Here is a 13,008-nt window from a genome sequence, read left to right as displayed (position 1 = left end):
TGAGAATTAAGGATTATTAGTTAATAAAAATGGAATGTTTCTCATTTTAGAATTATTAAAAATTCAAATTATGAATATAAAATTTCTAAAAAATATATTTCTGACCTATTACAAGTTACAAATGGAAGTCTGTTGTTTATGTCATAAAGTTCTTACATTTTTCATAAACTGGCAGTCACTGTTTGGAGCCTGCAAATACAGAAACCTTAACATGGTAAAGAATAATGTAAATGTAAACAAAGCACATGTAAATCAGTGCACAACCAACACTTACGGCATTTCTCACAGCTAAGAGAGGCCTGCCCTACTTAACAGTTGTTAGCTACACAGGGTGTGGAATATCAGACAAGCCAACTGAGTGAGAAGTCATAATTAATTGCAATATTACGAAGCAGAGATTAAAAAAATAAAGCAGCATTGTTATTATAAACCTTACAAGTGGAATCTTCAATACCTTGTTTAATGTTTGTTTGGTTGTATTTCCTCCCCAAAAGTTATAAAAGTTCATACAGCCTCTGAGAATGTTCAATATTTTGCAGCACTGTTTTTCTCTCTTCCAGCTTTTATCTCCATATGTTCTGAACTTCTGTAAAACCTAATGATATCTGTCTTACATAAGTAGATGGATACTCTCATATACAGATATTCTGATAATGCATGAAAAAACAGGAGTAGACAAGGTAATTATCTCTGTTAGACAATACTGGTAACAACTCCCTGCACCCTGAATGTTTGCAAAAGTTTGCAACTTGAAGGTCTTCCTGCACTTGCAACTCCTGTTAGAACAGCAGGCAGAGGTCATATTCAAGGATGTCTTTGCTTTATCCAGTTTCAGCTGAAAAACCAACTGCAGCCCTCCCTGGGATTGGAGGATCAATGCCCTTATCACTACCTGTGGGACTGCTATAAAATATTGTACATGGTACACTTTTAAAGACTGCTCAGAGGGTGCAGTTGGTTTAACTATAGTAATCTATATGTTACCAAGCATTCACTGATAGCAGTACATTAGACCAATGTTACAGTGCTACACTAGTTACCAATATACTCCCAGTCACAATTTAAAGTCCTAGTGCTAACCTATAAAACCCTACATGGCATGGCACAGAGTTACATACAGAACTACATCCTCCAACTGGAATTAACTCTGGCCAGTTTGAGCCACTTGGGAGAAGCTGCCATGAGTTTCCCATTCTAGGAAAAAGGGGATGCAACTCATCAACATTGCTTTTTGGTGTTGCCTATCATTCAGACTCCTAGTAGACACCTCTGATTGGCTTCCACCTTGACTGCATTCCAGAAGCAGCTCAACATGAAGCTCCTCTGATGGGCTTTTGGGCTGTGATATATCTTGGTGGGATTATAGATTGGCGGTATTTTATTTGTATTCTTTATTAATTAAATATTTATTAATATTTTAACTGTATACTTTTATTATATATTGTATATTTTATCTTGTGAACCTTTGGTTGCTATGGCCTGGTTTCTTTTCTTTTCCCTTCCCTTCCCTTTAAACTGGATCCCCCCCTCCCCCGTTTCTTGGCCATCAGTTCCAAGTTCCCCATGTGGAAGATTAGCAAAATCATTTGCTCAGAATTGCAGTGGCATCTTCTTAGTCACTCCCCTTAACTGTAATGGAAGGAATAACCAAGAAGCCAGTAGAAGACTAACCACCAACCTAGGATTGTACTCATTCATAGTACATGCTCCTCTTACTAGTTAAAAGGGAAGAAAAAGGAAAAGAAAAATAGCTTGCTTCTTTTTTTTGGCTTATGTGGAGAGGAACAAGATAATTTCCTTTATTTAAATAACATATTGCACAAAAAACATGCCCACTGTTTATCAGTGTTGAGGAACCAGCAGATTTCAGGAGTGTATGATCAGTCTGTATGCTTGTTTGTTGGTAAGTCTTATACAAACTGGCCTTATAGAACCTACAGCTTCCAGACTATGTTATATTCATTCTCAGGAAGGTCACTTCTCAGGTTGTCCTTCTCCCTTTCCTTCCCGTTTTTTGTGCTAACTTATGTCACTTTAGGTTGTAGAGACGCTAGCAAAGTATAATTGTTCCATTGCTCTTAAATGGAAGTAAAATGAAAGTAATCATTAAACACTCAGTAATCAAGTAAAACATTATTAAAAGGAAGGCCATTTAGAGTCATTGAATTGAATTTATATTCTCATGAGAGGGAAGGAAATCAAGTCTGATGCCTTAAAAACTTGCCTAAGCCAAAAGCACATTTTTGTTATATTTTCAGATAATCTTCCAGCTATAGTAATTCTCAAAGAAGTATCTTACTGAAATCATATCTCTAGAGAAGACATATTGCCGTGATGGACTGAAGGCAGATGGGCTTAAAAGTAGAAGTCATTTCCCTATATACAGAATTTTTCTAAGGACCCCATCCCACTTTTTAAAATAATGGAGGACGTCAAAGAGCTTTTATTTGTATGGGTTTTATCATTATTTTAATAGGGACGTGGTGGCTCAGTGGCTAAGATGCTGAGCTTGTCGAACGAAAGGTCAGCAGTTCAGCAGTTTGAATCCCTAGTACCGTGTAATGGGATGAGCTCCCGTTACTTGTCCCAGTTTCTGCCAACCTAGCAGTTCAAAAACACGTAAAAAAATGCAAGTAGAAAAATAGGAACCATCTTTGGTGGGAAGGTAACAGCATCCCGTGCACCTTAGCGTTTAGTCATGCTGGCCACATGACCATGGAGACATCTTCGGACAGTGCTGGCTCTTCGGCTTTGAAATGGAGATGAGCACTGCCCCCTAGAGTCGGGAACGACTAGCACATATGTGCAAGGGGAACCTTTACCTTTCACCTATCATTATTTACTGTATTTTAAAATTAAAACTGAGGCTGTTGTAGCTGCTACTCTTTGTCATGATCATTTAATGAGATTTTAATATTATTTTATATTTCAACATGGCCTGGCAAATAATTTTGATTTTGTGGGCCCCTCAGAAGATCTGGGGATGGGTCGGGGGAGGGTCATGAGGATTATATTTAAAAAGAGATAATCAACTGAAATAGTTGTACTTCAGATGGGAATTATACAAATCCTTCAATTTGGCATTGCTATTCAATATATTCAGAAATTCTAAGAAGTGGAATACATTCCTTAAAACAACCTTCACTAAGCTAGATGTTCTCCAAATGTCAAGTGCTGAAAATTGCTGAGCTAAAGTCCACATATTTGGACAGAGTCCAAAACAGGAAGTCTGCTTTAAAGTAATGCCATTGAAAACAGCATCCCTGTGGTGTACTCTCCAATTTTCAAGTATAAGATTTAAAACAGCTTACCATATGGATGTCTGCTATCACATCAGTCTCTATGCTCCAATTCTTTGTTCTAAGAATTTGTATACTGTGCTATCTTTTTTTATTACAATCAATAGGTGCACAGAGAACTCATCAAACAGATGCCATGTTTAAGTTTATTGGATTAGTTCCTGCTAAAGGTAGATGCGTTCCAGTTCTAAAGTTCTGCTCAAGGACATTTCTTTAACTTTTTAAATTTATACTTTCCCCCTTTAAACCATTTATGCTTCCTGGTTCCCTGGTTCCTGTAGAACTCATCATCTTCACTCACAAGTATTTATCCAAATATTAACCTAATCCAGTGGGACCGTTTTAAAATATTGCCTTTGGAGGAATGAGGCTTCTAAGATTCCCTGACTTTTAAATACTTGGGTCTATTTTATATAGCTTATTTCCTGCTTAGTTACAGACAGTTAAAAGAAAAGTAGTTTTGCAAATTCTTTAGCAGTTGAAGGAAGGGGAAAGGTTATTTTTTGTGTACCTTGACACGTGCATACAGTTATATGATCTATCAATACTGCTTTTGGTCTCTGTTACCAAGGCAAGGTTCTACTTCCAGGTGAAAAAATAAGATAGCAAGCGATAACAGAGACACTCTCTCTCCCTCCCTCCCTGTCTCTCCCTCTCTCCCTCCCTCCTCCTCTCTCTCTTTTTGCATGATTGACTTACTGTAAGACTGTGTTGGAATGGCAAAACTGACCTAATATATACTGTAGGCAAATTAATATATTGCTAAACTCATTGAACTTTTAGAAAATTTGGATTCGTTTAGCATCGCGGATGTGTGTGTGTGTGTGTCCAGCTCACTGCCATCTTGTGGATTTGATTGTTCTCCATACAGAGAATATGACATGCATGTCTTCTGTGTGCTACAATCAGTGGTGGGATTCAGCCAGTTCACACCTATTTGAGAGAACCGGTTATTAACTTTCTAAGCAGTTCAGAGAACGGGTTGTTGGAAGAAATCTTATTTTTTTTTTTCCACTTTACAGGGCTAATCCTGTAAGGAAGGCAGGAAGGAAACATTCTGCTGTTGTTTCTAGCCTAATGGTTATTGCCCTGCTTACAGAAACTGCCTCTCTGGTTAACCCTTATTACATTGTAACAGCTAAGGTGTTACAATGTGAGTGATGTTGAGTTGGCCACGCCCACACAGTCACATGACCACTGAGCCATGCCTACCGAGCTGGTCATTAGGACAGAGAACCGGTTGTTAAATTATTTGAATCCCACCACTGGCTACAATGTTATGTAATTTGCAGGAAAAATTCTTTTGGAGGACTTCTTCATTAGTAACATGGTCAAAATAACCAATTTTGGGATACAGTAATGGCATCTTTATTGGAAGACATCAAGTCTCTTGTTAATACTCGTTGATGCCTTCCAGATGTCTCTGGCATAAATGGTTGTCAGGATCACTATAGAGATTTCATTCATGCTCTAGAAAACAGCTGTTGCTTTTCCAATGTGGTACTTGATGTCCATCTCTGCATCTCCATTTCAGGCGATTACGCTATCCAAACAGGTAAAACTTTCTATTTCCTCAAGTTGCTGTGATCCAAATGTGATTCCCCATGTCTATGCAGTGGATCTCACATACATGATCTTTGATTTTTCGGCACTTATTCTGAGGTCAATTTTGATTGCTTCTTCATCTAAGTCAGTTGTCATTTGTAGTTCGTGTCAGCTTCCTCAAGTAAGAAAAAAGTCTTAACATTTCAAGATGATACTAATTTGGAAAAGGTTACCCTAAGTCATATTTCCTTTTCTTTAACAAGAAGTTAATAATTCTTTTATTAATGTCAATGTAGAACATACACACAACTGAGATGGGTTCTCAGTTCGAGAACTGAGTTCGAGAAGCTTGATTGAACTCGCAAGGTTTTCTTTTACAGCGTGTTTCCCTGGACACAACAGCGAGGAAAGCGACGGAGCTTGAAAGTTAAGACCTGCGTCCCGCTTCTCACCTGCCACCCCCAATTGCATTAAAGGGAGTGGGTGGCTAAGCAAGGGGCAGGAGCCCTGCCATGCCCGGCGAGGGGGGAGGGAGAAGAGACAGCAAGGGGAGCCACATCTTGCTCCATGCGTCTCCCACCTGCCACCCCTCTCGATAAAGAGTCGGCAGGGAAGGGAAGCAGCCAGGCTGCTGTTGCCATTGGGGTGGGGTGGGACATGTTGGGCTGCTTGGCTGGCGCAAAGAACAGGGAGGGGAGGGCATGTCCCCCCTTCCCCTCCTCCAGCCTCGCCTCCTGAACTCATTTTGGTTGCGCAGCAAGCAACCAGAGGAAATGATGGGACCAGCTGTGCATGCATGTAAGTAGTTGGGGGGGGCTTATTTTGTGGGGGTGGCTTATATTATTGCATGCGCTGAAAAGCCCAATTGGGCTTATTATCCAGATATGTCTTATTTTCGGGAAAACACAGTAGTATTACACATAAACTTTACATGTTCATTTTAAAGATTTACTAAACTCTTTTTAAAACTATTTAGAAAGCATCTCTGTGTCCCACAATGTCCTCAGAGTTCTGTGAATGCCACCCCTCTCGATAAAGAGATGGCAGGGAAGGGAAGCAGCCAGGCTACTGTTGCCATTGGGGGGGGGGCGTGTTGGGCCATGAGACGCGCGTCTTACCTTTCAAGCTCCGTCGCTTTCCTTGCCCATGTCCAGGGAAACACGCTGTAAAGAAAGCCTTCTCGCGAGTTTGAGAAGCTTGATTGAACATGCAAGAAGGTTTTCTTTTACAGCATGTTTCCCTGGACTCAACGGCGAGGAACATGACGGAGCTGGAAAAGTAAGACATGCATCCAGCTTCTCATCCGCCCTACCTCCCACCCCCAAATTGCATCCCTAAAGGGGGAGGGTGGCTAAGTGAGGAGCAGGAGCCCTGTCATGCCCAGCAAGGGGGGGGGAGAAGAGACGGCAAGGGGAGCCACATCTCGCTCCATGCGTCTCGCTTCTCGCCTGCCCCACCTGCCACCCCTCTCGATAAAGAGACGGCAGGGAAGGGAAGCAACTGTTGCCTTTGGGGTGGGGTGGGGTGGAATGTGTTGGGCTGTTCAGTCGGCGTGAAGAACAGGAAGGGGAAGTGACGGCAGTGACGGGAGATCCAGTCCCATGCTCGTCACCTCCTGCACCCCCAAAATAATAAGACCTCCCAACAATAAGGCCAAGCCCTTATTTAGGGAGTCAAAAGAAAATAAGACCCTGTCTTATTTTCGAGGAAATACGGTATATTTAAATAACGAGTATCAAATATGTTATCCAGAGAGAAAAACAGTTCCTCTTATATCCTCCATCTCTGATCTACAGAGATGGCCTTAACAGTTGGCCAGCAGAAGACTGTAACCTCTCTCCACCCTACAGATGCTGGGCACTATTGGTATCTGACTCAGCAGAGTAACATTAAAAAAAAGAAGAACTGTGCTTATGCCAATACTGAGCCAAGCATTCAAAAGGGATGCTTGCTGAGGTATGCTCAGCACTAGGGAAACATCTCTCTTCAAAGCCCTAAAACTGCTATATCTTTGGAAAGCCCTCACAACTACTTTAAGGGCTAACATATGTGTGTATGTAAAACTGGGAATTACACTTACTTATGCTAACATACTCCCTGAAACAACTCTTTAAAATTACATATCAGTGCCCTACTATATATTACTTTCTTAGAAAGCTCTGAATTCACTAGATCAGCCTCTATTTTAGTTTTATTATGAAAACATGTTAATCTATATAATTTATCATTGGCTTCTTAAAATCTGAAATGCGGCAAAATCACTCAATCTTTTAATGATGAATCACACTTCTACCAGTAATAGGCCAAGCACAATAATTTTATGAACAAGTGAAGCTATACATAATTCATGTAGCTAAAATAGCAACGTGACTGAAGATTGACAAAATGTCTTACAGTTTTTTTAGTTTCCTTCTTCTGGAAAAGAATGAGGAAAATATTTTTCCAGGTTTTAATTATGTCAGATGATTAAATTTTGTAGATCAATCAGAACTTTTTTTTTTTAATGTACTGCATTAAAAAGCAGTGCTTTCATTTACATTCTGTTGTTCTACTTCAAAATGTACCAAAACATTTCGGATACCTAGAATTAAGAAGGCTCTAGCTCAATCTGTTCCCTGCTTCCCACCATTTCGGAAAGTATTGTGGAAAAAAATGTAATCCTTAACAGAAAATTCCAAATAATAAATGTTCACACAATGATATGAATTTATTAAATACATAAGTTAACCTGAAGGTATTTTTGAAAATAACTGTTGGTCAGCATGATACTATTTTGCTGAATTGAACTAGAGATATTTTAAGAGAATGCAAGATCATTTCCCTACTTACAGCTTACAGTTTTGCAACTGAAATGTACACACTTTTAAAAGAGAAAGGAGAAGTGATATGCTTTTCCAGTCTTGATACGCAGGCATAATTTGGGCTGGAAAACATGTATACAATGTCTGTTTCAAAGTCTTATTTAAAAACAATACCCCCAGCCAACCTCAAAATAAGTTTATTAATGTTGTTTCTGCTTGAAATAACATGAATAAAATCAAGAATATGAGTATCCAATTTAAAAGATTAGAATGTTGTCCAAAAGATGCTTAGGGAGTGTGCAAGAGTTCCAGCTAAGACTTTGCAATTCTGCAAGTTCCCCTATTTTTATTTAATCCATAGCATACTTTTAGTTATGTTGCAATGAAAGAGAGATTGCCTGGTACAAAAAAGAAAAAAATCAACAAAAGCATTAGGTGAGCCGTCCAAAGAAAAAGTTCCGTATTTGAATGTTGCTGAATTGTAACTATGATAATTTGAAAAGCACAATCACATCCAGAGCAAACTAAACAAAATATGTGAACAACCACGAGCCCATGGACTGGAAATGAGTTTCTGGCTTTTGGCTTTAGCCAGTCTATGGCTTTTTCCTGATACCAGTTAAATTATTCCACCACTTAGGTATTTATGATGAGAATGCTAATCTTTTGAATCTCACTTCCATTCTTCCGACATAGTATTTACTCAGCATACATTATAGTATGCCAAGTTTCAGTTTAACTGAAAAGAATCTTCTTCATGCTCCTAAATAATGAAACTTTTAGTTCTGAAGTGCACATTTAGAAAATCCATAAGAATGACTGTTATTTCAGGTATCTCTCTATTTTGCAAATTTCTAGGTTCTGCACTCTTTATTTATAAGTAAGCTATTTTGGTGATCAAACTCACTTGAAATCTCATATCACTGCAATTCTGTTTTCTTTTTCTGTTGTTTCCATTGCAAATTGAGCATGATTTATGAAGTAGTAGTAATAAAAAAATCCAGTTTGGTATAGTAAGTAAAGCAGTGGTGAAATCCTACCGGTTCGCACCAGTTTGGGCGAACCGGTAGTGAAAAAAGCTACCAGTTGGTCCAAACCGGTATTTCCGATGATCAGCTGTGCCATGCGATTTAAAATCGATAGAAAGCAGGAAATCCTGCTATTCTACTTACCTTCCCAAACCTTTTTCTGCATGCAGCGTTTGGCATGTACTGTGCATGTGCATGGATGCAGCGTGCGCTTGGTGCGCACTGCGCATGCACACAGTGTACATTTGATGTGCACTGTGCATGCATGCACAGCGTGCATTTGGTGTGCACTGCGCATGCCCAGCATATGTACGCATGCTCAGCATGTGCGTGCATGCCCAGCATGTGCATGCATACCCAGCATGTGTTTCGCGCACATTGCGCATGCACAGCACACGCTTGGCGCACACCGCGCATGTGCAGGCAGCGAACCAGTGACAAACCAGGGAGGATTTTACCACTGAAGTAAAGGCACCAACTTAGAAATTAGGAGATTGCAAGTTCTAGACTTGGCAAAATACAAAACCGTCTGGGTAATTTTGGACAAGTCACTCTCTTTCACCCCTAGGAAGAAGAAAATGGCAAGCCACTTGTAAAAATTTTGCCAAGGAGACAGCACTTGTTCATATAGTTGCCAGGAGTCAAGACTGACTTGAAGAAACAAATTTAATTTGAATAACTGAAGGAGAGATACATGAACAGTAAAATATTACATGATTATGTGTTGTTATTTTATTAATTTATTTAAGAAATTTATTTGCCACCTATCTCATATCCAACGACCCTCAGCTTCTAATGACCATGTATTTTTTCCATTAAAATATTACACAAAGTAACTAATTATTTCAGTAATATACTATTTGAACAGGGATTAATATTACATACAACAGGCAGGTAAAGATAACCTCAACTGATAACTCCATGGACATGTATATGCTGTATTCTTGGCAAAAGTGTAGAAGTAATTTGCCCTTGCTTTCTTCTGGGATGTTTTTTTCAACATTCCAGTCCAACCTTAGTGTTAGCAAGGAAAAGCCAGTCATACATTCCCATGCAAAGCCTTGGTGTCTGGAATCCTATCTCAACTATAGCAAATGGGTTAAAATTCATATTTCTTTCTTGGCAATCCTCTTAGCAATAGCAATAGCACTTAGACTTATATACTGCTTCATAGTTGCTTTACAGCCCTCTCTAAGCGGTTTACAGAGTTAGCATATTGCTCCCAACAATCTGGGTCCTCATTTTACCGACCTTGGAAAGATGAAAGGCTGAGTCAACCTTGAGCCGGTGAGACTTGAACTGCCGAAATGGCAGTCGGTAGTAAGCAGGATTAACCTGCAATACTGCATTCTAACCACTGCACCATCATGGCTCAAGTCATTATTATGAGTCATATAAAATCTGAGAATGATAACATCTTTATCATTATAAAGGACACAAAGAACATCCACAAATTCTTTCTTCAATCTGATCGGTGTTTCTATGGTTAAATATACTGGCCATATTTGTAAATTAAAAATCTTTCCTTTCCTCTAGCAATAACTCTTATTGAAGAACCAACACACATTCTGGATGCTACTTAATATTTTCCTAAAAGCAATCTGGCCTTTCCAGCAGGTCTACGTTTATAATAGCCCCACTGTGTATTCTGTATAACAGAATAATCCACAGACTCACCAAAGCTTGGTAGGAAATTCAGTAAGTTATAATTTACTGCCAAATTCTCAGACATGACAAATGTTAATTTCCTTCTAAAGCATACATTCCAGAAAATACAAACCATGCTTCCAAACAGAATATGCCCACATGCCAAATCACAGGCTCTAGCCAATTCCAACAGGCATGCATTTAATTTCAAATGCAAAGATATTCTTCTAATGAGCCCAATTGTTTACTCACATTAATTGTTTGTAGGACTGGAACTTTTACCATAGGATGATCGGAAACCTGCTTAAGGGTGTTGGGAACCTAGGAAAGTCATAGGTGGAGAAGCATCTATTAAGACCTTCAGATCACTGTCATTTCAGGAAATAAGATTTAGAAATATTAAAGCACGGAATAATCTGGCACCTGTGGGGAATATCCATACTGTATAAAGTTCAGGCAACATGTACAATTAACTGTACTTCAACTGGTATAGGAAGCAGCTTCTCTGTAACTAGTGTCACAATTTGCTACTGTGACTGAATAGTTACATATTTTTACAGCTCACAGTGACAGAGTACACACACTGCACTTAGCTGTACCTTACATAATAAGCCACAAATGGTTGTCTCTGAATATATTGCTATCAACCATGATTTCCAGAATGGCTAGGATCATAAAATATATTATGCTAAAACAAAAAAAACCTGTATTGTAGCTTAATGCAGTGTATGAACTCAAGTGATATTTGTAATTCAACTGCCAAGCACTGTAATTTACAATTACAGAAGGCAAAGACAAGTTGCAATATGTTGTATTCAATCACAAAATTAGTAAGCAATATATAACAAGCCGATAGTGTGAAGCACGCAGATCCAGACACAGTTTAGGCAAATAGTCTAAGCTGATCTTTTTTCTCTAAAGTTCACTTGGTAAAAGTGATTTGTATTATGGCCTGGCCCCCAAGCCTCCAGATATGTACTTGTGCATTTTTAGCAACTATTCTTTATATTAGAGTTTATGCATAAAACACAAAATAAAAATCAAGAACCACACAGATTCGTTTTACACTTGATAACAGCTTTAATTAGCCAAAAAAGTCATTAGACATGAAACTGCAGTACTGAAAAGCCTTTGAGTCACTTCAACGTATGTAGAGCAAAGTCTTCCCATAAAAGTATACAGACTCTCCAAGGGATACCTAGCATGTATCAAGAGAAACTTTGCCAGTTTTTTGAAATAGGCATAAGAGAAAATTATTTTCTTTAAGTAAAACCATCCTTTGGGTAATGAAAAAAGAAAAGAAAAGAAAGGAACAAATACTACAAAGATTTGGACCAAAACAAAAAAGAGAAACACCACAAAGATTTGGAAACCTTGGCAGTGGCACACAACTCTCTAGTACAATTTTGTTTCTACTTTTTTGTACCTGTGAACTTCACATTTCCTATGCTTCCTTCTCTTTGCATACATTTGCATATCTTCTATTCTTTTTCTCAGACATCTAAAAACACTCATCCACAAATAAGAGCCTTGGTAGTACAGTGGTCTAAGGCATCCTGTTATTAAGACCAGCTGCCTGCAATTACTTCAGGTTCGAATCTCGCCAAGGCTCAAGGTTGACTCAACCTTCCATCCTTTCTAAGGTAGGTAAATTGAGGACCCAGTTTGTGGGGGCAATAAGTTGACTTTGTATAAATATACAAAAGAATGAAGGCTATTGCTTAGCGCATTGTAAGCCACCCTGAGTCTCCGGAGAAGGGTGGCATATAAATCAAATAAAAAAAAAAAATAAGCCACAAGGGTGACAGTGACAGAACCTATCTCAAATCCAAACCCGATCCTCAATTGAAGGTTGAGACGATCAACTACATACCGAAAATGTCTGTGATGTTTCATTAAAAACATACAAAAGAAGGCAGGAGCAGCCTAAGAGGCTTCACTAATTAACAAAAGGACTCCCTCCTTATCACACACAACAGTCTCAACCTACAAGGTTTCAACACTTTTAACAAGCGTCTCCCCAAACCAACGTTCACAGAGATCGTCCTGTTAAGGCAAAAAGCTCTGCCCCCCTTAATAGGAAAGCCGAAGTCAAAGCCCTTTTCCTTCAGGGAATCCGGAGACCCGAGAACCAGCCCGGGCTTTCTCCAGAACCTCCAAACCAGCTTCAATTCGCTTCTCCTCCTTGCGCTGGTTTGAGACCTTCCCTCGCTGCCCCCCCCCCCCCAAAAAAGATCCCAACACGACGCTGAGTCTAAACACGCGAACGGCCACTATCCAGCGCGACGCCCGTGAGACTTTTGGGGGCGGAGATTCTACCTATGGTCAATTGCACCGCCGGGCATTCTCAAGTCTTCGGGACACACCCCCAGCTTCCTAAAAGGCAAACAGCTGCCTGACACGGGCTCCCGCAGCCAACCTCGGCAGCGCCACTCCGGCCACTCGCAAGAGCTCCGCAAGCCACACCCCAGGCACCTACCTGAGAAGGCTGGAAAGCGGGTGCCCCCCGCCGCCTCCGCCGCCGCCGCCCCCCGAAGACGCCGAGCCGCCCCCCGAGCCGAAGCCCGAGCTAAGCCGCTTGCCCGAAAGCAGCTTCTCCACGGCGGGCAGGTTCCCAGTGCGGGCGGCCTCTAGCAGCTCTTGCTCTTTCCCCATGGCCCGACGCGGGCCGGGAAACCAACCCCCGAT

The 13,008-nt window shown here is 40.1% G+C and overlaps 1 protein-coding gene across 3 annotated transcripts in view; it reads right to left on the bottom strand.

Annotated features, from left to right (window-relative positions):
- The window catches only part of ANKS1A (ankyrin repeat and sterile alpha motif domain containing 1A), a 124,776-nt gene extending 111,801 nt beyond the window's left edge, over positions 1–12,975 (bottom strand). For 2 of the 3 annotated variants that reach the window (XM_070941504.1, XM_070941505.1), the window contains exon 1: positions 12,800–12,975. In XM_070941504.1, coding sequence (XP_070797605.1) covers positions 12,800–12,975 — 176 coding nt within the window. Of the gene's footprint in view, positions 1–11,746; positions 11,822–12,799 lie in introns of all 3 variants that reach the window. The other variant, XM_070941503.1, reaches the window with a different exon arrangement.
- Between the last annotated feature and the right edge of the window lie 33 nt (positions 12,976–13,008).

This window comes from Pituophis catenifer, unplaced genomic scaffold (assembly GCF_029215685.1).
Source record: "Pituophis catenifer annectens isolate HBS135680 unplaced genomic scaffold, rPitCat1.0.hap2 SCAF_3, whole genome shotgun sequence".
NCBI lineage: Eukaryota > Metazoa > Chordata > Lepidosauria > Squamata > Colubridae > Pituophis > Pituophis catenifer.
Note: the sequence above shows the minus strand (reverse complement) of the source record. Positions and strands in the feature narration are given on the sequence as shown.